The 24,714-nt window shown below is 38.7% G+C and overlaps 1 protein-coding gene across 2 annotated transcripts in view; it reads right to left on the reverse strand.

Moving 5' to 3' along the window:
- Positions 1-24,714, reverse strand: part of FBN2 (fibrillin 2) — a 121,216-nt gene that overhangs the window by 62,788 nt on the left and 33,714 nt on the right. For both annotated transcript variants that reach the window (XM_066181933.1, XM_066181932.1), the window contains exons 8-18: positions 23,320-23,445; positions 20,997-21,149; positions 19,996-20,229; positions 19,026-19,163; positions 13,211-13,330; positions 12,531-12,656; positions 11,780-11,902; positions 10,634-10,756; positions 5,356-5,508; positions 4,572-4,625; positions 1,089-1,214 (exon numbers count right to left, since the gene is read on the reverse strand). In XM_066181933.1, coding sequence (XP_066038030.1) covers positions 1,089-1,214; positions 4,572-4,625; positions 5,356-5,508; positions 10,634-10,756; positions 11,780-11,902; positions 12,531-12,656; positions 13,211-13,330; positions 19,026-19,163; positions 19,996-20,229; positions 20,997-21,149; positions 23,320-23,445 — 1,476 coding nt within the window. The remainder of the gene's footprint in view (positions 1-1,088; positions 1,215-4,571; positions 4,626-5,355; positions 5,509-10,633; positions 10,757-11,779; positions 11,903-12,530; positions 12,657-13,210; positions 13,331-19,025; positions 19,164-19,995; positions 20,230-20,996; positions 21,150-23,319; positions 23,446-24,714) is intronic.

Here is a 24,714-nt window from a genome sequence, read left to right on the forward strand (position 1 = left end):
TAAAAATACTGTCTGCATTTTGACTGATGACCATTTTTATTTCCTGGCATCTCATAAACTGTGTCTTTAATTAAAATCTTTCAACCTTTTATCTGAGTGTTCATACTTAAATTCTTTTATGGAAAAATTCTATCCAAGAATAAACATATCCTCACATTCAGTCTGCTTTATCTTTATTTAAGTAAATACACAGATTACACTAGCACTTACCTAATCCCAAGAGTAACTAGAAAAATAAAACCCTTTCCCATAAAATCCACTTGGAGAACGAATATCACATGAAGCATTTTAATAATAAAAACACCAATACTTTTCTCCAGCAGTGCTTTTCCTGCTGGAAGTCATATTTAGGGCTTTAGGAAGTAACTAGATGTAAAGTTCCCTTATTCAAGCAGATGAAAGGAGACCCTTTACTTTGTGTTTGCTTTACATCACCAGGAAGGAACGTTTGATATGAGAACGATACCACAGCTAGACAGACCAGGTTTCCCCCAGCAAAACTGCTGGAGTTTTGTTGAGCACAAACAACAGTGACAGGAAAGTAAACCTTTAAGTGCAGAGAGCAATAATTCACTAAAATAAATAAATAATTCACTACAGTATGTAAGGACAATACTTTGGACATCCTGATGGTTTCAGGGAGATTTCCACTAGCTTTTAATTTAAACAAACTTCACCTTTCTGCTTAAAATTACAAAATACAAGAAACATGACTGTACAATGCAGTTGTGGTATAAAACACTCCTTTTTTGGATGTAAGAATTCCCAAAAGAATAAAAAAAACAAACCTACTGGGTTTCATGTATACCCATGAATAATAAAATTAATTAGATGGAGAGTGAAACCTGCAAGGTAACCTCCTGCTTACACTTCCTACACAGCACCATTCACCCACCAAATTACATGAAAATATACAGTAAGAATAACAATTATGCAGTGATTGAGAAAAGCATCATTCCAGGACTTTTGCATTTTCATTATGGCTTGAGGAAGTAGATGTCTTGCAGCCTAAATTCTGTCAGGTCAAATCATCATCAATGCAAATGATGAATAATTCAACCACAACAAAAAACCAACAAATCACTTACCCACACAATTGGTTCCAACAGGATCAGGCTCATAGCCACTGTTGCAGTTACAGCGATAGCTGCCACGAAGGTTTTCACAAATCCCATTGGAGCAAATATCAGGATCCAAAGCACACTCGTTAATATCTGCATTAGCACAACAACAGAAGATAATCAGACACTGACAGGTATGAAAAACCTGTTCCTGTGGGAGGTGTGGCCAACACCTGACTCACTAGATGATGGGGCTTTCAGTCAGAGCCCAGGCACAGCACAGGTGCAGCCTGAAGGCTGGAAGAGGTGATTACTCTCCTTAATTTGACACTAAAAGGCCAACCCTGGCATACTGTGTCCAGTTTTGGGCTGCTTTACATGGGCTCATTCCTTAAGCCTACTAATGCACCTATAGAAGCCTGTCATACTCTTGGCACTCCTTGCCAAACTCAGCCCGAGTGCCCTGGCTTTCCCAATCCCACGCTTACACATCTGGACAGCTTTCTTCTGTTCCTCACAGCATTCTTCTCTGGTTCCACTGACTGCGCATTTCCTTCTTACACTTCAGGCTAATTCTTACTCAGCCATGTTTGTCTTTGCCTTCCTTGCCTGATTTCTTACACATGTGAACAGAAAGCTCTTGTGATCTCAGGAAAACATCCTCAAAACTCTCTTTTGCTTCTTTAAACCTGAGGGCAGTTTCCCAGGGAACCCCATTCCCTGATGCCTCAAGCAAATGAAAGTTCATGCTCATGTAATTCAGGGTGCTGCCTTCACTCTCCTGCTGGTCTACCCCCCTCAACTCAGCATGAGTTCCAACAGGGCATGACCAATGCGGTCCAGGCTGCCATCAGTCTGGACATCACTAGTTAGTTCATCTGTGCTGGTAATCAACAGGTCCAGTAATGCCTCTGCTCTGTTTAAACTATCACCTGGATTAAGACATTTTCCTCTCAGAGTGCTCTAAGTGTCTCCTGGACTACACACAGCTCATGTCAGTGTGGCTTAATTCCCTCAGCAGCATCAGTGCCTGAGGTGTAAGAAGAGGCTGAAGGGACTGGATTTGTTCAGCTGAAAAGAGGGAATATCAGAGGGACTTCCAACAACACTTCCCTATTTTAACAGATGATTACAGACAAGATAGAGCCAGATTCCTCTTTGAGATGCACAATCACATGGCAAGAGACAACTCTTGCAAGATATGACAGTGGAAATTTAAATTAAACACCAGGAAAACAATTTTTCACCATTAGTGTGGCTAAGTACCCAAAGAAGCTGCCCAAAGAGGCTATGGAAACTCCATCCTTGGAGATTTTCCAAACTCCACCAGGCAAAGCCTTGAGAAATGGTTCAGCTTTGTTGATATCCTTGCTCTGAGCAGAAGGTTATATCGGATGACCTCCAGATATCCTTTCCAACCTAAACTGACAGGGAACTATGTGTTCGTAAGAAAAAGCTTGATGCAAAACACCTAGCCTATGCACCCAGAGCCTGTGGTTTAGGGATCTAGGTAAGAAGTTATAAATTATTAGGTGACACAAGAATTTTCCTAATACAGAAGTAATGCATAGGTCAAAACTACAGCATATTCAGTGTGTAGTAACAAATAGTTGGAAATTTAAATTTTTTCTCAGACAGACAGAACAGGATGATGGATGAGTTATATTCCCTGAACTTACAGTCCCATGCAAAATTTCTGCTGTAGTTGGAAAAGTCAAAAATATTTATATGATCCATAAGAAGAGGAACAGACTAATTTAAATACTTCTTGCCTCTAAGGAAAAGAGGGTTTTCAATATTTTCCTTCTTCTCATATGGTAAGCCCATCACTTTAAATAGTTCCTTTCCCAAGCTCTGGAAAGAAAGGGTGCTTACTGGCCCAGATGTGACTTCATGAAAGGCTTGTTTTATAATTATAGGGCTCAACTTTTTGTAATGAGCATATCGTCTTTAATCACAGTGCAATTTAGATACTGATTTACATTTAATCATATATGCATTTGGAAAAAAACATGCTATCCCTGGATAAAACTCAATGTTGTAAGACATCTGAAAAACTTTGTAAGAAAATACGATTTGGCGCACTACTTCAGATTTATATTTTCTTTAGATCAAAATGTATTCTGTAGCTTACTAGACATGTCTGAATCTTGGGGATAAGCCACACAAGGAGTGTACAGGCAGTGACAGGAGCAGCAGCATGAATATTGGCTGCAATGTTGCTGTACAAGAAGTACAGAGAACTCTGTGTTCGCTCTAAAAACCTGAACAAAGGAGGACTTTAGTTCATACATGAATCCATGATCTTTGCCATGCATTTGGTAGACAGCACAGTTGTTTCAACATTTTAATGAGAAATTGTATTTTCCATGTGTCCAAAAGGACACATAAACCTCTCTACCAGGCTGCGTGCAAATACTTATGGTTGGATGCTGCTTGTACTACTGTATTACTGAATGCTGACATTATTTCTCTGAGATTTAGAGATTCTTCAATGGACCTTGTATAATTCACTAAAAAGTAAATTGAGAGAATTTATAAATCCCATGGATTTCAAATTACTCATACAAGCTTACAACATGTTAAGCAATGAAGAAAAAAATATGCAGATACTTACAGTACTGAACGAAACCAGAATTTCTTTCATGGAAGTGCTATTTTTAAACGTTATTTAGGCTATTACTAGATGTAATTATGGGAGTTCTCACTGTTCCTGCTGCATAGAATAGGAGCTTTAATGCTGACAATGCTAACACATCAGATAAATACACAGCAATAAATTTTATGCTCCTATATTCTCCTATTCCTTCTACAACCCATTTTACTTACCTGGCAGCTGCAGTATGCTTTGCCCCTACTTCAGACCTGGCTCAGCCATTATTTTTTAAAACCCCTGTCTCTGCGGTACTAGAAAAAGATCTGGAGCTTTACAGTTCCCAATACTAAATACAAGTGTTAGCTTTCAAGACTTTTTATAAGGATATGGCTTCTTCAGTTAAGATCCCTTCCAATTTTTAACTCTACCAAAAAACAATCCGTCCATGGAAATGATCCATCAGTCATAGGTCAGAACTCTAAAACAGATTACTTTTTTGTCTTGATAGGGTCAGGCAAAACCCCCTGTTCTAGAGAATTAATTTCAGCCTTTTCTCTAGACAACATTAAAATACTGTCCTTTGAGAATTAAAATACTAAAATCAACATATTAATCTTGAAGCTAAAAACTACACTCTAGTATGTTACAAAAAAAATTAATTCTGAGGATGGTTAGGGGTTTTTTTTAACTTTGAATTATTGTCCTGGGGTGACTTTATGATGCTGAATTTTTAAATTGTTAATTCCTTGTTAAAAAAAAAATCCGCTTTTCTTGAAAGAAGTTTACCTCCCAAACCCGTTGGGGGAGGGGCCACTGAAATTTGCCTTAGGGAAAAAACCACTTTCAGAAATTTCGTCCCAAAACTTGCCCTAAACCACGACAATGATATATATTAAAGAAAATATGCAACATACCTCTTCCATCAACAGTAATACCTATTCCACTGCTACACAGACCATGGAACTCAGCTGCTCAGTTGAGGTGGAGATATTGGGGAAAAGAAAATGTTATTTCCAACAGTTCACCTTCTTTAATCCTTAACTAAATCCACATGATCTTTTTCCAAAGTAATTTTTCTACAATGTAACTAACAAAATGCCAATGTTCACATGAAATAACCATTTATAAATAATTTAGTTAAATCTGTCAGGTTGCACTCCATCTTGAACTTTTACATTTGTACAAAAACAAATTTAGATGACCAGAGTAAAACACTCAGGTGATTCCTTTACAGTCTTGACACGACTGTCCTCTCAAGTTATTGCTTTTAATCACTCTGTCAGTTTTCCTTTTTTTTTCTAAATAGTTTTGTGCTGCTTCAGAAAACAATACTAAATGGAAATTCTCTCCAAGATGCATCACCTCAGCACTGTAGTCAAGAGATTTTTTTCTTTAATCAATCCCCTGGATTACTTCAAGAATTGATTCTTATAAAATGAAATACAGATTTCTGGAAATAATATGGGCTGCCCTTTGAAGCTGGATTGACTGGACCAGGAAATTTACAGATTCATTGGAGAATTCTGCTTATTCTCTTGCAAGAATTATTACTTATTCCAAACACTTGATTCAGGAACCAAAATTCACCCTGTTCACTTTTCTTTAGGGCATGAAATAAATCAACAATGTGATCTCAACAAGATTTTTTTGTTTAAAGTCTATATTCACTGTACCACTCAAAGAAATGCAAAATTTTACCTGAGTTTTTAGCAGGGCAGGGATTACATGGCTCTCCAAAACCATAGTCAGGGTTGGCACAGCAGCATTCAGACTTTGTCACAGCACCAGGGAAGGGACGGATACACAGCCCTTTTCTGATGCCTCCATAGCACGTGCTACGCACATGAGTATCTAAAGAAAAAGGATAAGGGAAGAAGTAATTATTTCCTTAGGCTGAGAGTGAAATGTAAGCATATTATCCCAAAAGCTAAACCCCCTTATTTTTGGTCAACATAATGGTCACACTGGCTACATCTGCACTGCCTTAATAATTCTGATGGCACCAAGGCCAATTCTCAGCATGGTTACCTCCCGGGACTTTCTCCAGAGCACTTTCAAACCACCTAAACCAGGATTTTGTGAGTAAATTCAAAGGCATTCCAAACGACCCAGCAAAGGGGACCCACACCCCAAAGCAGCTCTGTAAATCCATCAACAAATATCCAAGTAAGAAACACAGAATGGCCTGGATCAGCATGTGGTGCCTGATTCTTCCCTTTGAGAAGTACCACAGACAATTCTGACTTCCAAAATGGTTGCTCAGGTAGGACAACTCACCAGCAGCCCAGGGCTGGTAATATGGGAGAATATCTGCTTCTGAAAGGAGGAGCATGGTCTTCAGCTGTATTTACAAAATCATGAACAGAAATGCAATTTTAGCAGATTGTTCAGACCAGCATTTATGTGACATGACCATCTTATTAGGTTTATACATAAGTAGGCACCAGTGCTGGATTAGCACACCAAAGAGGCCCCAAACTCTAGCCATGAACAGCAATCTAGCAAATCTTACACACAACTAAGCAGTGAGGAAAGCAGTACTACTGCCCAGACTGTAAGAAACTTCAGGGTGTTTGTGATTAAAACGCCATTCTGGAAGTTATAAGTGCTATCCTTGGGGAGAGGGCTGGAAATAACAGCCTGGATGAACCACCACTTATCACACAAACAAAACACAGAACACCTGAAAGGTTCTTCAACCCCAAAAATCATGCCAAAAAAAGATGGCAGAAAAATTATACAGGCCAACTCAACACCTGTACGACTCACCATGTATATGCTGCCAATCTTACAACTGATTTAATCACATAAATCAATTTGACAGCCTTGACCAGTAAGATGCAGGAAGAAGCATCTTCCAAGACAGACCCTCGATACCTACTTTTAGAGTAATAATCTTCTCCAATACTTATCCAAGAACTATGAGAATGTCTCTGAGACTGCTTTTTATGCATTTGTTTGGGGCTCTGTTGTACTTTTCTGGTTTTGGTCTTCTTAAGGTTCAATGTTTTTTCCCACGTTTGCTTATAGAATTAGAGATCTTTTAGCAAGCATGTGATTGGACAATCTTTCTAATAATATGCAGCTGAGAACTGCAGGATACAGATAGAGTAAACAGCCTTTACTTTGACTCCTATAATTCTACAGACACTGTTGGAGCTGCATTAATACTCTTCGTTTCAGGTATCTTTATGGGCCAGAACAGAACACAGCCTTAATTTATGCTTCTTGTCAGTCCCCCAGTAAAAACACCATGCACTGTGGCCTGGACATGAGCCTGAGTGGACTCAGAACCTGAAATGGGTTTGAGGTAATCCAGTGAGTTACTTGCTTGAAGTATGACCCCAAAACAACAAAGAGAAGTTGCATGAGAAGTTTTACAGCTGAGTATGTTGAATATCCAGAGCCAATCCAAATAAGAACTGGCAATTCCTTCTGTGTTCTGTCAGCTCTTTGAGTATTGTAAGATGGCTCCTGTATAACAGTACTGCCTGCACATAAATGTTTTCTCTTGCTTTTAGTATCTCATGGAACAGATAGTTCTGGAGCACAGCTAAATATGTCCGAGATTTTAGAGTCTTTTGCCTGCCAAGAATCTAGGTGAAGCCAGTACAGCTTGCTTGCACTTGACATCAGGAAAATATTACAATACTTCAAAACAGTCGAGGACTTTCGTACAAGAAATGTCTGATCATTTACTCTGCAAAATAATTAGTGGCATCACATCCTTTTCCTCCACCTTAGACCCAGTTGCCACTCTGACAAGTTTTGCCATGAACAAACGGATTTCAATCACTGCCCTGTCACAGAATGGGAGGCTTCCCCCTAGTAATGCGTCTGTGAGGGAATGGAGAAGCAAATCAAGGAAAGGAAATGGCATCAAGGGAAACAGCAGACAGACAGAAGACTGGAAAATGTGAAAGAAATATTCTGGAGGAAGGTCATCAAAAGAAGTGGAGTGTGGGAAGTAGATGAAGGAAGCTACAGATGTATTGAGCAACTGCTCTGCACAAGAGAGCAAGTGCTTCAGTATACATTAACGCTTTAGGAGAAGTGACACATAGAACTTGGGGACAATTGCATGCCTAGTTACAGGAAAACAGTCTGGTCTACATAGTGATTCACCAGGCCTGTGAAGGAAGAACCAAGATGACTCTCCCACAAGCAAAACAGCAACTGTGTGTCAGGGAGAATGTCCCCCTTGGGCTGTGCCCCCAGCAAGAATGAGAAGGACAGGCACTTCTTTGTGAATGATCCAACTGCTGCAGGCACCTCACAAAGCTCAGGCTCTCCATTTCACCACAGTTCTGAGTCTGGACCTTACTGATGAACTCTGCTGCTCCCCATGTTTAGTTTGACTAGCCTTCAGCTACTCATTTCAGAGCACCAAGAATTTATTTTTTGCCCTCGATCAGAGCTAAGCTTTGCTGCTGCTGTAGCTGTTTATGGGACTCTCCACTCTTTCCCAAGGCATAGCACTTCTTTACTCTTACACCTGGCAGTGTAGCACTTCAATACCTACAAAAATGATCACCACATTTGTGGTCTGTATCAGAAGGACCAGTGCTTGACCCACACTCAGGGGAAGTCACTGCACCCATCCAGAAGCGTAAGAAGGACAAATCAGGCTTATGACAAACACTTTTCCATTTGGATCTACAAAATTATCAAGGTAAAATAAAACTTAGTTACTGTGTCCTGGATGACTCTGGCTCTGGGCAGAGGTAATTAGAAGTGTCTGAGCAGAGAACAAACAACACTGTGTGAAGCTGGAGCCACAGCTCAGCACAAGTTCTGAGGTGATACATGCTCACACACAGAGCCGAGGTGTCCAAGTATGGAGCTGCAGATGGAAGTACAGCCAAACCTAAAAAGACTGCAAATATTAAAATATTGGAAGTTTGGCTCCAAGTATTTATCTAGCTGTTCCATTACTCTGTAATTGTTCATTTTCCATGCATTTGTTCTCTTTTGCTGTACCTTTTTCAAGCTTGTATAACATTCTGTGATTGACTCAGCCACACTTACAAATACTAAGTAAACCAGCACCTTTTTTCTATGTGTACTCCCACCAGGATTAAGGTCATTATTCAGAAGTAAAATAGAGTTCAGAGAAAGAGGGGGACAGCTGTACTGTGGGCTGTTAGATTTTATATTCCTTGCTAGTTACCTAGAAGACTTGTGGGAATGCTCTTACAAGATGTCCAATTTGAGTTACTAATTTTTAAACTACCAATGATCTTCTAGCAGCCAGAATGTCTGAGAAATATTATTTAGGTCATGCAACATATGGAATAGCCAGACACAGAATTCCTGCAGTTTACACAGCATATGGATTATATATAAACACACATACACAATTCTGAACAGTAGATTGGCTTGGAAATCCTATTCTCAAGTCATGTGTGAGGATATTTTGTTATGCAGTATTTGAAATTTCCTACGTTACTTTATGACTGGAAAAATTACATCATCTTTTTAAAACGAATTTTACAACTAGATCATGATTCTGCGTTATGATTTTTGTCCTATGAAAGGTACTTCCTGTTGAAAATGTAAGCATTTATGGTAAACCTTAAAGCTGCGTAACACATAACCTCTAAATAAATGGTGTTAACAGATGATGGCCAACCTGTCAAGTCTTTTGCTGCTAGTACTGTGGCAACATTAGGTAAATGAAAGCACAGAAAATTTGGTACTGTATTGATTCTTTGCAGCTGTATCACCAACAGGGGTAAAGATGAGGCCAACTTGGAACACAAAAAAGGTACTGAACAGCCTGTACTCAAATCTGGTTTTGCTGGTGTGCCACTGAGCAGTGAAATTCCAATATTTAAAACAGCACACCAGGCCTTTTTTCACAGTTTAACTTCTCATTGCTTTTCTCCAAAAAAGTAAACCAGAAGAAAACAACTTTCAGTTAACCAGAAGAAAACAACTCAGCTACCACACACGAGGGAACACAACTTGCTCTTGTTGGTTCAATCTTTAGTACAGTTTTGCTTACTACAACATTTAATTTATTTAAAACAACAAAATTTGGGTTCCAACTGAAAGACTGAGAATGCGTTTTAGCTTTTTCTGAGCCTATGTTTTTAAGACAGTCTCAGTTTTTATCATGCATTTTTAAAGCTGAAGTGGCAACAGAAGGGGCTAACTTGTGCTGGCACTTGGTAGAAACACTTGTCCTAGATATTGCTTTGAAGAATTTTGAACTTTTGCACCATCAGAAATGTTATTTGAAATGAGCTGCTGACAGCAACATGGGGATTTAGTATATGCCATCCCTTTGGTGTGAGAACCTCCAAGCATTGTGATGCAGTCTGTTTTTCCTTTATCTGGAAAAACGCTGATAAGACAAAGGCAGATACAACATCCAAGAGTCCATCTGCAGGAAAAGTCTTAGCACTGATTAATAAATATGATTATTGTAGAGTCTCTGGCAAGTAACATGCCCAATTACAGACACATGCAGGAGCTGGGGAAATAGAAATTTAGGGTATTTAGAACTGATGTTCTGCTACATAGAGGGAAAAGATGGTATCTCCTGCAGATTAAATTAAGGAACTTTGCTGTACTGCAAAGCACACATAGTATCATAACTCTCAGAAATCCCTGTCAAATATTTATTCCTCTCCTCCATCATCATCAGCAATCAGCAGAGAACAAGGGACTGAATTATTGCCCTTCCCCCTTCTTTTAATTCTTCATCAGCCTGAAATTGAACCATTTTTTGTACCAAGAGCTCCCTGAAGATATGCTAGAGCTCCTAGCAGAGCTGGTAAACAAGAGGTAGTGCCCCTCCAATTCCACAGAGGAAATTAAGTTTTCGTCTCTTAACAACAGTTTATGGGACTGCATCTTGTTTATGGTTTGATGTCAGCATTATTAAGAAGGAAATAATTTGATGCATTTGATAATCAACTGGTAATTCCACTTATTTTTCTATGAGGAAAAAAGAATAAATCTGACTTACCTACACACACACGACCATCAACTCCAACAACCAAGCCAGGTGGACAATCACAACGAAATGAGCCTTCAGTATTTATGCAGTGGCCATTCATGCAAATTCCTGATGTCTGGCATTCATCAATATCTAAGAGGAGGCAAGAAACTTCAGCATTCAATCTGTTTCTAAGCAAAATTACAGCTAATAGTTTCAGAACATTATCAAACTACTTTATGATAGCAGATAATAACATCTTTGCTTTATTTCTAACAAAAATTTAATCTTGGAATAACCAAATTTCCAGCTGCACAAACAAGCAAAAAAATCCCCAAAACAGGCAGAACAACTGCAGGATTAGAGGTACTTCATATCCTACATCAAGCAAAAACAACAGTAAATTTTCCCCTTTGTCCGTCCTATGGTATTTTATTTTACTTTAAAGTGTGGCCAAAGAGCACTAGACAAAAAATATCCTAATGATCCTTAATTTTAATTTTAAAGAACTTTTAAGTGGCCATCAATTTCTAAGCAAAACTGCATGTAGTTAAGAAAAGCACAACTAGTAGAAATGGTTCAACTTCAGATCAGAAGACTAACAATATTGACAACTTACCAGAAGTGGCTCAAGCCCAAACCTACCTCTATGGGCAGCAACAGGTATCTTCAATTAGTTTGCTGAAGCTGAAGCTAAATCAGACTGTATTCTTAAAATGTTTAATAGAGGTTTTTAGTGATTGCACTTTTAAAAGTTTATAATGCTGTGTGACCCATAAAATGACTCAAGTGCTATGCACTCCGAATTATCAGAATAATGATGTGGAAAATGTGGGTGTGGGGCTCATCAGTGTAAAATCTTTCCAACCTCCTAAATTTACCATACTGCTCACTTTACCATTTCACAAAGGGCCTGAATATTTTGATGCATTTACAATGCTCCAAGACTTTTCAAAAGCGAATTTATTGATCGTTGTGACTTTCACATACTATTAAATACTTCTTCCAGTTAATTAATAATCTGTTTCTAATCCAGGCAGTTAAAGAAATCTACTTTAGCGAGTAGCAAGGTGTTACATGGCACTGAATCAATCCAAGTGACCAGACTGCCATTCCTGCAGAGATGAACAGACAGGAAAAGCCATTTTCAATCAATATCCACCAAGTTTCACATACCAGTGCAGAAGCGTCCATCTGGAGCCAGGACAAATCCTGGTTTACAGATGCATTTAAAACTTCCATCTTCATTTATGCACATCCCATTTAAGCACATGTTTGTCGTGGCACACTCATCGTAGTCTACAAAACATTCCAAAGAAAACTGCTTTTAGTTTCTCATCCTCCAGAAGACAAAACAGTGACAATAATCAGAACTGGTGTGACATATTTCTTTACTTGAAGATTGGTTTCTAATCATAACTATGAAAAAGTATTTCAAGAACTTTCAATCCACAGAAAAAGCAGCATCTTTTTTTTCATGTTGTGATCAGTTGCTTTGCATATTTCAGCAGGCTGTGTATGAAAGAACAGGGTGTGTCTTTCTTTCACACATGAGAGGATGAAAGTTTCCATTGCCTGAGAGAATTAAGCTTGTTTATCTAGCAAGGCTTTTTCTTGACACTGTGCAGCAAAAATTAAAACCAGGTATTTTCTTCATCAGTCCTGATTTATAGATCATTTGCTGAGAAGCTTAATAAAAAATATTGTTCTTAGAACTCTTGAGGAGAGGTGCAGCTTCAAAAGCAAAAATTACCTCAAATTTTCTTTGAAATCATATGGTTCTCTCTGATAACTATTTGAATGAAGGGCTTCTAAGTTCACAGTATTTCAAAAAAGGTAATCTTCAATGATCCTTGCCTGTAGAATGAAGTACAATTTCTAGAACCACCAAGCTAATGCCTGCCCTATTCTTCAGAAGAGTCCTTACCCACACAATTCTTTCCATTTGTAGTCAGTTCAAACCCAGCATTGCAAATGCACTGGAAGCTTCCCTCAGTGTTCACACACCGGCCATTTTTACAAAGAACACCATTCTGAACACACTCATCGATATCTAAGGGGAAGAAAAAACAAACCTAGCCAAACAAATGAAATCCTACGCAAACGAACTACAGTAAGATAAAAATGCATTTAGAGACAATTACTGCTTTGAAAAAATACTGGCACGTCACTTAAATATTACTTAGAAAAAAGTTCAAAAGTAAGTTAAGAATTTAGTCTTCTTGCATCAGGGAAAAATGTTATTTTTACAGACATGTACAGCAAATGCTACATTTTGTGATGCTCTGCAATTCCTTCATAAATACTTTTAAAAACCTACTCACACTTCCATCTGCATGCATACACAAAAAAGCACCTGTCATTCAATTTATTTTTTTTATTTAGAACTCCTGTCTGGGAAATTCCCTGGATGGATATTCCAGAAGAATAGATAAATAGTAGAAGACAACAACAGAACAAATGAGGCGGCAGCCCAGATCTGGAATGTCATTTGATTTAGCATTGGGATTTACTGAAATTGCACTCCTATTTTTTTAGTTCAAACGGTGTCTGATGCAAGGGGTCAGAACATCTGCAATGCCAGCAGACATGGAGCAGTTTTCTTACCAATGCAGGCTTGCTTGGTAGGAGTTCTCTGGAAACCTGTGTGGCACTTGCAGTAATAGGAACCAGGTGTGTTGACACAGTCCCCATTGGAGCAGGGGTTTGATGTGCACTCATCAACATCTGCTGGCAGCACAGAGAAGCATTAGTGACTTCACAACCTCTACAACATTTTTTTCCCCCAAGATTGGAAGCTTCTAAGTGAAAAATATGGTAACTAGCAGCCAAATGCTAAATACTAAAGCCTGTTCTTTGTGCAAAATCACTGCTTTGCTAGGAATACAGGGTGTTCTTGGTTCAGCTAGGCAGGTATTTGTAAGAAGTGAGGTGGCACTGCACCATTTGTAAGCATCTTGAGGGACAACAGAAAAAGGATTTTGAGACCTGATGGTTGCCTTAATGGTTGACTTAATACAACTCAATGACCATTTGTGTTCCTTCAGAATAAAACCAGTATTAATCAAAATAGGCACTTTAAAATGAGAGCAAACCATGGTATCCAAAAACTACTCCTATTATATTACAGATTTGTTGTAAAAAAGTGAGGATGGGCCGCACAGCAGCAGGAGGGATTCTTAATGAGACCACAGTCTGTGCACGACATCCCAATTATTTATGCCCCACTGCATCCTCAACCCCAGTCTTTGCACTGACTAATGCCAAATTTAACCTAACCCTTTTCTATAATGTACCTTACTCTTTTCCAAAAGTTTTGGGTATTTGGATGCAAGCAAACACCAATTTTAACCAATTTAAATGTCAGCTAACTGCTCAGAAATAGCTCTTATTTGACATGGGGCTCTGAAAACTTTAACAGTTCTTTTCAAGAACCCTTCCCAAATTTGATGCCCAGTAGTTACCAGTGAGTCAGACATGTATTTGGCTCAAGACAGCTATTCCCAGATCTAAAATAATATTGACTGTTCTCCCCATTACATTTCTGTAAATCCTCCAGGACCCTTGCCCATTCTAATCCAGGGAGCAGAGTGGGTGTATGCCACTAGTCTGGTAGGGCAAGACTGCTGGCTCTGTCCCCACTGCAGCTCCTAATGGATGACCTAAGGTGCTACTCTCTGTTAGAGCTCAATTTACAGGTGACAAATGGATCCCTTGATAAAATCCCCCATTTCTTTATCAGCAACTTTTGCTAATTTGACCTTTTCCCTCCAAGCTGGGCCCTTCATTTCATTTACAATGCATTTGTAATTGCTCATCTCTTCATTTAGGCACACTTTTAACGCTACAAAGTCAGTGGTGATTCACAGGAGTTTTTGGCATCTGGCTGAAAGCTACCATAAGAAGTTCTGAGGCAACTGCTGATCAGTTCCTAAAATTGATTTCCCCATGCATTTTGAAATGCATGCTTCCAGAAATACAAGGAAAATCCCAGGGCAATTTTCATGATCATTTCTAGTGAGTCCTTATCAAATCTAGAACTTAGCCCATTACATCTTGAGAATACTGGGAAGCGACAAGACATTGAAATTATAAGAAAATTTATGTGTACTTTCTAGAAAGTGCTGCTCCATTAATCATTTCACTATAAAAGATGGCAAAAGGTTAGTTTTGTTCTAGTTTAATCATAAATAAGATCACATATTTAACAGGAAATACTGTGTTAATGAACAGAAAGTTTAACCCAAGACCAACAGCATATATAAAGAGAACTGTGTTCACACAAGTCACTGATATAATGGCCTGATTTACAGCACTATTGGTGCCCAGATATAATCTGTGTAAACAGTTAAATGAATAAAGGAAAAGCAAATGGAACAATCAAATACTTTCCCTCACAAGTAACTAGCTCATTCACGTTTGCACTGGATTGCACCACCACTGCAGTAAAACCACAAGAATTGAGACAAGATAAAGAAAAGAGGAATTCAGGGTGTTAAACACAGAGGTAACTGAATTTTTACATGCCCGTCTGTGTCACTGTAGTAGTTCCCTCCTCTCACGTTTCTCTGCCACACCTGGATGTTGGGATGCTCTTTGTCATGAGTGGGGGGATTTTTCATGAGAGGTGGTTTTTCCTCAGGGCTCACCTGATATGGGAAGGGGTCAAGGAGGACTGAACACTACCCCTTCAGAACAAAGTCCTCAGCCACCAACAGAACATCAAACTCTGAATCATATCTTGACAATATTTTTTGTCAAGTGTCCTAATTCAAATTACTTTACTGTATTTATATCTTGCTTTGTTAAAAGGGAGCAAAGAGGGAATTTATAAATACTTGATACAGCACTCATCTATTTTGTTTAGTTTTCCTGCAGAAAATTACATTTAAAACCATCTCTACTACAGGCTTCAACTTGCTTCAGAAAAAGCCCATGTTCATGCTAGAAAGGATCTGTCTGTAAGTTTATAAACTCTACAGCAGGAATGCAGAGTTTCTCTATGAAACAGCTGACTTAAGCTTCAAAAATCCTTCCAAAGCCATGCACATCACATGACTTCCACATGAAATATGCATCTTAAGATGCTCTTATTTTTTATAAGCTCTTGATAACTGAGGGAAATGGCACATGTATGTTAATAAAAAGGAGTTGTTGGCTTTGATTTTGCATTGAAAACATGCATATTCCAGCAGTATAAACAGGAAACATCTGAGACCGAGATATTTAACCCATTTATTCTGTCTCCCAGCATGCCTCCTTCAATGTCAAATATTTATCTTTCAGCACATGCCTCACACACATCCCCTCTTTTCAGTTTTTCACTCTAACAATTGTCAGAACTCTCTCAGGCACAGAAAGACGCTTCCAAAGCCCCCGTTAAAAGACTTACTGCAACGAGTCTGGAGACAAATTACAAAATTTTAAATAAGGATATCTGTATTGACAAGACAACTAAAATTCAACACAGCACACCTACAGGTTTGCTCCCACTTTTAAAAAATTGTCTACAGTTTTATTCAGAGTTTTAATAAACAGAAATGAATAAGGGAAAGATAATAAAATTAAAACTGTGTATTTTGGAGAAAAGGAGTGACCATTCAGTCAGATCACTTAGGACACCCACGGTCCTTGACCCATCAGGCATGTTCTGTTGTGAGAACAGCATAATGCTAGTTAAGGTCAGAGAACAGTAATTAACACCATAGTTTTTTGGTTTGGCAGGATTAATCTTCAAACAGTTAAAGAGTCAAAGAGTTAAAGAGTTTCTTTACAGAAAAATATGTAACCATTATTATTTCTTTGGGAGCAGGCAGACAAAGAAGTACAGAAATAGTGCTCTTTTATGTGCCATTAACCCTATTTCCAATGCCCAAGGACTGTTCTTTCAGTAATAAGATGAATTTTCAAATTAGATTCAAGCCAGCCTTTAAATTCATTTAATACGTATCAGCACACACATTAAATCCTTGCAGTTAAGTTCCTGCCTATATTTCCAAGAAACTTTCTGTGTAATTTGCAGCTACTGTTCACAAATCCCAAATTCACTGGGGAACTTAAGACACTTAGGTACTTCTTTGTAATACAATTAGGAAATAAAAGCGAAACAAAGCTGTGTTATTTATAGAGTTCACAGAGGCATTTGTAATTCATAGAGTTTACTCTCTTATAAAACATCTTCTGAATTCACATAGCTACTGAAAAAGGAAACCACTGCAGAGCTGAAATTAGTAATGATTGATTCACTTCCTGTAGGAAAAAAATTGTACAAAATGACACTAAAACATTTGAAGCCATTTTGGGGTTCTTTTCCCATGCTTTCAACGTGGGACAGCACTGTAGCTGGCACTGCATCTTCACCTTTTTTTAAACCAACTGAAATTTTTGTTTTGATCCCAGTGCATCCAAAATTGCCTCTGTTTTCAGTCTACTCTTTCATGCTGAGATAAGCATTGCAAAGTCAAGATTAAGTTCCTTAAGTGAATACACTTTTTTATTGGACACATACTTGTATGCTACAGAATTTACCCGGTCAGCTTCCCCCCCTGCCCCCCCCCCCCCCGCCCTCCTCCTCCAATGTGCCTATGAACCTAATCTCACAGTTTCCAGGCACTTGGACCCAAAACTTAAAATTAGATACAATTTCACTATTATCACAAACCTGGAGTAGAAGGGGAACTGCCAAGCAAGTGTCCTGCACAGTCACCCCACAGAATGACAGCCGCATTATCAAGAACACATTGTATTTTTCTGTCCCAGCATTCAGATATGTAAAGCTGATGGGCCTTTCAAACCACAGATTATTGCCATACTCCAATGACAACTGAAAAACTAAAAACTTTAAGTTCATATAGCTCTGCTTGCTACAACCTAATATGCTTCAGATGTTTTCAACTTGAACCCTGAGTAACAAAAACATGAATGGAAGATGTGAACTAGATTTTAAAAAGATAAGATAGTCCAAGAAACCAAACAGTCCTTTAGTGTCAAGGTCCACCAGAGTTAAAAATATTATTGATTTCAGTGATGCAAAATCTAGTGCTGTAACAAATGAGCCAGGGTTCTCCATACTCTATAAAGAACAGCCATGCAAGACAGACATCACAAAACTCCAACTCCCCACTCACAATGTGATTATGGCTCCTGAGACCCAAGGATGCAGAAAGAGATTAAGCCCTCTGAACTTCCCAGTCAGAGATCAGAGGTAAAAAAAACTCTCACCCAAGTAAAAAAGCGAAAAAAATTCAAGTTCACTATATCATAAAGGACAACTTGGAAGAAGAACTATATGAACCTTCTAGTACAAACAAGTGAAATGAAGAAGGTGTGAACTGATTTCCTTGTATAGTGAGCATAAGACAAGAAATAACAATAAACTGAATTTTTTTACAAATGTAGTGTTTAAATTAGATTAGACACTCTGAAAAATTCCTGGTCATTTTACCATGGGAGCAGAGCAACTGCTTGGGAAAGTGGTGGAATCCCTGTTAACTCAGTTTTCTTAAAATGAGGGTGTACAATGGCCAGGAATGGTACAGGTACAACCAACCTCTCTAATGCAAGAGCACAGCTGAACTAAGAGGAGACCTGCAATCCACAGACACATTAGAAATTCTAAACCCACACTTACTGTGAGGCAACCCTATTGTTAACAAGCCCTTGTGTGATACTTTTCACTCACAGATCTCAATCTCTTTATAAAGACTCAGTACTCAAAGGTTCAATCCAAAATATAACTAGAATTTTTTATTTAGGATTCTATATATTAATCAATATATCCTGCATAGGGTGTTCCTCTCCACACAACCACCCCACAAGAACCCCCAAATCTTGCATTTTCTCAGAAAAAACTGATGAGTTTTGGGCACTGTAAAAGTGAAATCCACAGTTAATTGAATAAAAGTGTAGGATCCCAAACACAGTTCTTGTTATATACTGTTAGCGTTCTGAATTTTCATATGAAATGCAAATTTAACCAGAAGATAATTAATGAAATTTTTAAATTATTTGACATTTTTCGAATTTCCATTAATCCTTATGAGGAGGCAAAATATAAATTCTACCCTTCATCATCTTGTTCATAACAATACTACATCCCAAAGGTGGAGCTTTCTGGCCTAACAAAAGAGAAAATTGGACAGAATTTACTTTACGGAATGGGACAAAAATGCACTTTAGCCTTTAAGTACAGGAATAGGAATACTCAATATCAATATCTGCAGTTAAAGATTCTCTTTTTCTTGGTAAGAAAACAGATAGCTCTCATAGAAAATTGAAATTGTTCTTGTGCAACTAATACCATGGTCTTTGCACTCTCTCTGAAGAGCAGTATCATTAAAATGAACATGATTTCTTTTTGTAAAAAAGCCCAGATTTTAAGTGGAAGAACATTGGATTAATGAATTTTGAAATGTGCACTCACCAATACAATCCCCATTTGCATCCTGTTTATATCCCATGTTGCATTCACATCTGTAACTAGAGGGGGTTGGTATACAATGTCCATTCAAACAAAGATTGGGATGGTGCTTGCAGTTGTCTACTGTCTGATTGAGTATTGCTAATATTAAAAAAATCAGAATGAGAGTTAAATACTCAGATTTTCAAATGGAAGTAAATATGAATATTATACTTGGCTTCAGAAAGGATGTCAGGTGCACAAACACATTAAAAACCCTTTTTCAAAGAACTATCTGTTGACCTGAAACAACTAAACTAACAACCACAAACAGCCTTGGAAATAAAAAACGACATTAGACAAACAGTCTTAAATATGATTTACCATTTCTGTCCAAAGCCTGATGAGCCTGTCAGTGAACTCATGGATAAACCATGATTTGTAAGAAAGTTGAAGCAATTTTTGGTATACCTGTCTTAATACTACTTCTTACATTTTATGATCTCTATGGTTGTGATCCCAGAGATGTGTTTACACATGTTACAAGCAATGTTTACATCCATGAGACTTCTGCCAGAAAATTATTCACGTTGGGCTTTCAGCCAAGGCAGTATTTCTGCAAAGTAGATTTTACAGTTGGAAGAGAAAATACAGAAGACAGTTTATTTTAAACCCCAGTGTTTTTTTGAAAATATTTGGAAATCTGGAGTTCTATTAGTGCTGACAAAGACACCTCAACAGGAACAACACAGGCTCAGGAACTCTGCAACTGAAGTCAAGCAAAAACCTCTACCTTTGAACTCTTGTTAAAAAAAGGGCTCCTGAACTTCCTGATGTATCAGTTGAGATGTTCAAAACGTGCTTGAATCGCAAAGTCATTTTTAAGTGTTAAAAACACAACATCATATTTAAACTGAGCAGTAAAAATAAAGGAAAAACAGGAGGAATAGTGGAAAAAAAAAAGAGTGAAACAAGTCAGAACACAAGCACTTACTCAGCCCTGTAATGACTGGGCCACTTTCAGCGGGACTGTGACCACCTGCTCCTACCCCTGTTCCACCCACAGCTGGGGAGAATCCATTGCTTCCTGGGATGGGGATGAACCCTGCTCCTCTTGGTCCGAAGCTGTTTCCATTGCTTCCAGGAAGGAACCCATTCCCACCTGCTCCACCGTGCCGGGAGCCACCTCGGGAAGGGGCACCATCCACACACAGCCTGCGGTGCTCATCTGTCACACAGGGGGGACAGAGAAGCACAGAACAGGTCAGCCTCTCACAGGCAGCTCAAAAGAAAGGTACATCTCTCCCTGTGTACTACAAAAACCAGGATGCCAACTCCTCATTTCCCTGATGTTGCGTGTTCCCCCTGCCACTCCGAACCCCCCTGGGTTTTGGCAGATGTTGCTTGAGGAAGGACATTAGAAATAATAAAAAGGAATGCTGCAATTTAAGAGCTTTTGTTCAACTATTTTTGAAACCTCTTGATCAGTTGACAGCAGCACTGTAACTGCCTGGTATCTCGGTGGTGTTGATAAAGAAAATGCCATTCACTAGTGATGTGCACTATGCCTCTGAGTGGAACTGAAAGAAGAACTTAAAAACTGGTGCATTCTTGTTCAAAGTAACTGAAAATGCAATGGAACAACGGAGCAGCTATTCCTTTAAATCAAAATTAACTGTGAACCCTAAGAGTTGTTTCCTCTTTGAGCCTGACCACAAAATCTTCCCCATTTCCCAAAAACGATTTCCAAAATCAACAAAAGGACATTAAAGAAACAAGTGCCAAACATCCAAGGACCAAAAAGAAAAATGGTTAACAGATGGTAGTATCAGTATTAAAAACATGGAAATGAATAGTAATGGAATCCATGACCTTCTTTTTTTCTGTTTAGCCTACATTTTAAAGCCGTTTAAAACATCCTTGTGACCTCCATACAAAGCTGAATGAACAGCACCAAGGAGAAAATAAAACCAGCCAAACCAACAGGGCACTCACCAGATCCTCTGACAGGACACACCTCTGGGACAGAGCCACTGGCCCAGCAGTGGCCAGACTCACAGCAGCACTCTCTTCTGGTGAACCTCCCTGGCAGCTCTTGTGTGCAGCGGCCACTTGCAGTGCTAGAGAAACAGCTGCTTGCTCTCTCATCTGGAATTCAAGTTAAAAACAAAATCCAAAAATAGTGACACTGATGCCATTTTTGTTTTACCCTTCTTTCTTTCATATGTTCTCTGCATCCTTTACTTGTAGATTTATAGCCTCATATTGTAGCTTAGTTTCAACACTCTCCTAGGCAGAAAGACAGAACAAATTGCAGGATCCCTGTGCTATCTTGGTTTTCCTTAGAAACCAAGGCTGAAACCAGCTTTCCAACACAGACTTTTGTAAACAGGGCCTGATCTCATCCTAAGGGAGGAGAATCCAGAAGGTACTAGAACAGGGGAATTACTTTACCAGACAGGTTCCTAACTGGGGGGTTCTTGTCAGATACGCTGATTTGCAAAATCTATAAAATTTGTACGCATTACACAGCGGGTGCATCTTCAGACTTTTCTCCCTGATGTTTTTGTGCAGTTGAGGATCCTCATATAAAGGTACTCTTTTTATTACCCTAATTGTGTCTGACTCATATTTTTAGGGTCAGAGAAAAAGGCATCAACATGAGCTCTCAAAGTTATCTTCCTTTATTTACCGAGGTAAGGTCAAAAACACTTTACTGTATTAAAAAAAACGAAACCAACCAACCAACCAACCAAAAACCCCCACAACATCCAAACTGCACCCAATAATTATCTGATCCATGTGTTCCACATTAGATTTACTGCAGGATCACACAGGTGCAGTGGCATTAGCCTTGCATTAATCCACCATGCAATCCTAAAGTCTGCTCAGTCCAACAAGAAATATGGATGATTTGAAAGACACAAAGGAATACAAACAAAAACGAGATAAATTTTTATATATAAAAGCCCTATTATGACAAAACCTGAGATACTTCATGTAACAACAGCAGTATCAGTAAATTCATTTAATCATCTTTTTCCATGGTTTAGATGTATCTAACTGAATAAATGCTATTCAGTCTGCTCAGCGGACTGAAAGTACAACAGTATTTTTTAGCAATGCCATGTGAAAACTACACTCCTTCAAGGACAGATGATCTTTTACTGTCACAGTCCTGAATGCTGACTACAAGTGAAGCTCAAGTAATTTGAGAAAACATGGTGCTAATTAGATCCTGATATTTGGTTTGAAAGTAATGCTCATCTTAAAATAGGAAGAATAAAATACTTTGTTTTAAGATCTACATTCTTCACTTTTCTCCTAAGCAAACGAGAAATTACACTTACAGAGTATATGAATTATACTCTAATATGACAGAGCACAAGAACTTTCAGACACATTTTCTTTGTAACATAAGCACCTGCTCTTTGCAGACTAGGGCATATGATTTTTCTGCGCGTGGTTTTGGGAACAGACTTTAAAAATCAAATTGTAAAACATGCCAAAATTCAAAAAAATTCTGATTCCACTGGAAATCATAGGTTTTCAGCCTAGCTACAATGTACTTGAAGTTGGCACCCCTCAGATGAACCTGAATGGTGGCTACATTGTTTAAAAATTATTAATATTAAATCACTTGTAGGTCTTGTGCTGCTACTTGTTTACATCATTTATCTGCAAGTCAGAAACACCTTCAGAATTCCTATCCCTTCCCATATAGGAGAAAAAAGAGTTTTGAGATACCCAAAATAAGAAGAACCACATGAGATCTAGAAAATACACTACTGTTAGCAATTGTTAGGGTTTTTTTACAAGTCATACGCAGTATTTACAGTTAATTGATCAGACTGGTTTAAATCACACACTTGACACGCACACTTATATATAAGAAATCAACACATGCGGAAATAAGCAAAACATGTTTTTAAAATGCAGGGATAGGTATTAAATAAACTGTCCTGTAAAAGGACAGTTAGTTTAATCAAAAATACAAAAATCTATTGAAATCCAACCCTTGGTTTGCTTCATTATCTGTTTCTGACAAACTGTTGGCACATCAACACATGCTACTTAATGCCTTTCAAATTTATTTTTGTGCCTTATGTTGACCACTAATGGTTAAATTAACCTGTGTGAGATAGGATTTGAAGCACCAAGCAGGGATAAATGTTTGCTCCTTTAAAACCAAGGTAGGCTTAACTTTTGGACTCATGAGATGCAGATTCGTGAAACAAAGTTAACGATTCCTCTTAGCCTGGGCAACAGAGTGAGGCCCTTGGGAAGGGGGGAAGTGCCCGATGGCTGGAGCACCTACCAGGAGTGCAGAATCCATCCACAGATTTGACAAAACCCCGTGGGCAAATGCAGAAGTAACTCCCGACAGTATTGGAGCAAACGCCACCCTGACAAATCCCTGGGATGATGCTGCATTCATCAATATCTACACAAAAAGGAAAAGACATGGGATAATTAGAAGAGCACTTGTACATACTGCATTAGAAAGAGGAAAACAGAGTTTTTCTGAAATGAAGTTGTTATTCAACTCTGAATAAAATATTGCTGGTGCTTGTTTATTGAAAATAGTTTTGTTTGCCACCTGTAAGAGGTTTTCCATATACATGCACTGGGTATTTAACACTTCAAGTCACAAAGTACATGAGAGCAGGCTCAGATTTCCTCCTCCTGAATGACTGAGTGCCACCTCTGGGAAGCATAGAACAGCTACAATGGAATGCCAAAATACATATCCTGCTTTCAGGCTGGAGGAAGAAGGAAGGCACAGCAGCTGGCCAGGACATCTCTGGGCTTCCTGTTGACCACACAAATACTGCTCATGAGATCTGACTGCTTTCTGGCCCCCTAACATTCCAAGGGTAAGAAAAAAACTTGGGCAAGCCCTTCAAATGCAAATGAACCTTTTGATCCCTTCAAGTATTTCTGCTGACTGAAATCAGTGGTCCCACTTGAACACCGAGGCAATTTTGTGTGCAAATACATATGAATGTAGCAAGATAAATGAGCTGCTGCGCGTAACAAGGGGCTGCCAAATTCCAAACCAGTGGTCCAACAGTGCAAAGCCCACCAGTACAGTGAGTTTGTAGCTGGCAAGTGAAATGCAGATGAAGGAAGTTTTTCAACACCTCTGCAAAGCTTCAGGACACAGACCATCCTTCCCAAGCGGCTAGGCTACATGCACGGGAGTTTAACACTGTCTAGGACTCATGCCCAAGAACGACAGGAAGCTGGGAAGGTAAAAAAGCACCTTTCTGAAATCCAGTCAGTGATCAGAGTGGAAGAAAGACTCCAGAAAAACTAATTAACATGGAGAACCCTGGTGGAAGAATAATTTATTAAACTTACTGGAGTAGTAACAAGTAATTGGAATTTTTGTTTCACTGTTTTTTTCACAAAGAGCCAAATCTTTGTCTCTCCTTCTCCCTCCCTTGTTCTTGCATGTGCAATTATTTCAAACTATCACTATTACCTCTGGAAATTCTAAGACTTCACCTCAGGAAGGGCTATTTCTCTAGTGAGGCTGATTGAAAAAGTTACTCATCTTCTTCCTTCCCCCCACCCCCCCCCCCAAATAAATTAAAGGTTGCAGGGAAAATGCTCCAAGAATAAATAAGAGGAGATGCTGTGTTAATGTGTTAAGGGTGAAGAAGACTGGTGGCGCAAATGGTTCCAGTGCTGCACACAGGATGGAACA

The sequence above is a fragment of the Chamaea fasciata genome, unplaced genomic scaffold (genome assembly GCF_029207755.1).
Source record: "Chamaea fasciata isolate MVZ Bird 193981 ecotype frontalis unplaced genomic scaffold, bChaFas1.0.hap1 SCAF_4, whole genome shotgun sequence".
In the NCBI taxonomy this organism is placed as follows: domain Eukaryota; kingdom Metazoa; phylum Chordata; class Aves; order Passeriformes; family Sylviidae; genus Chamaea; species Chamaea fasciata.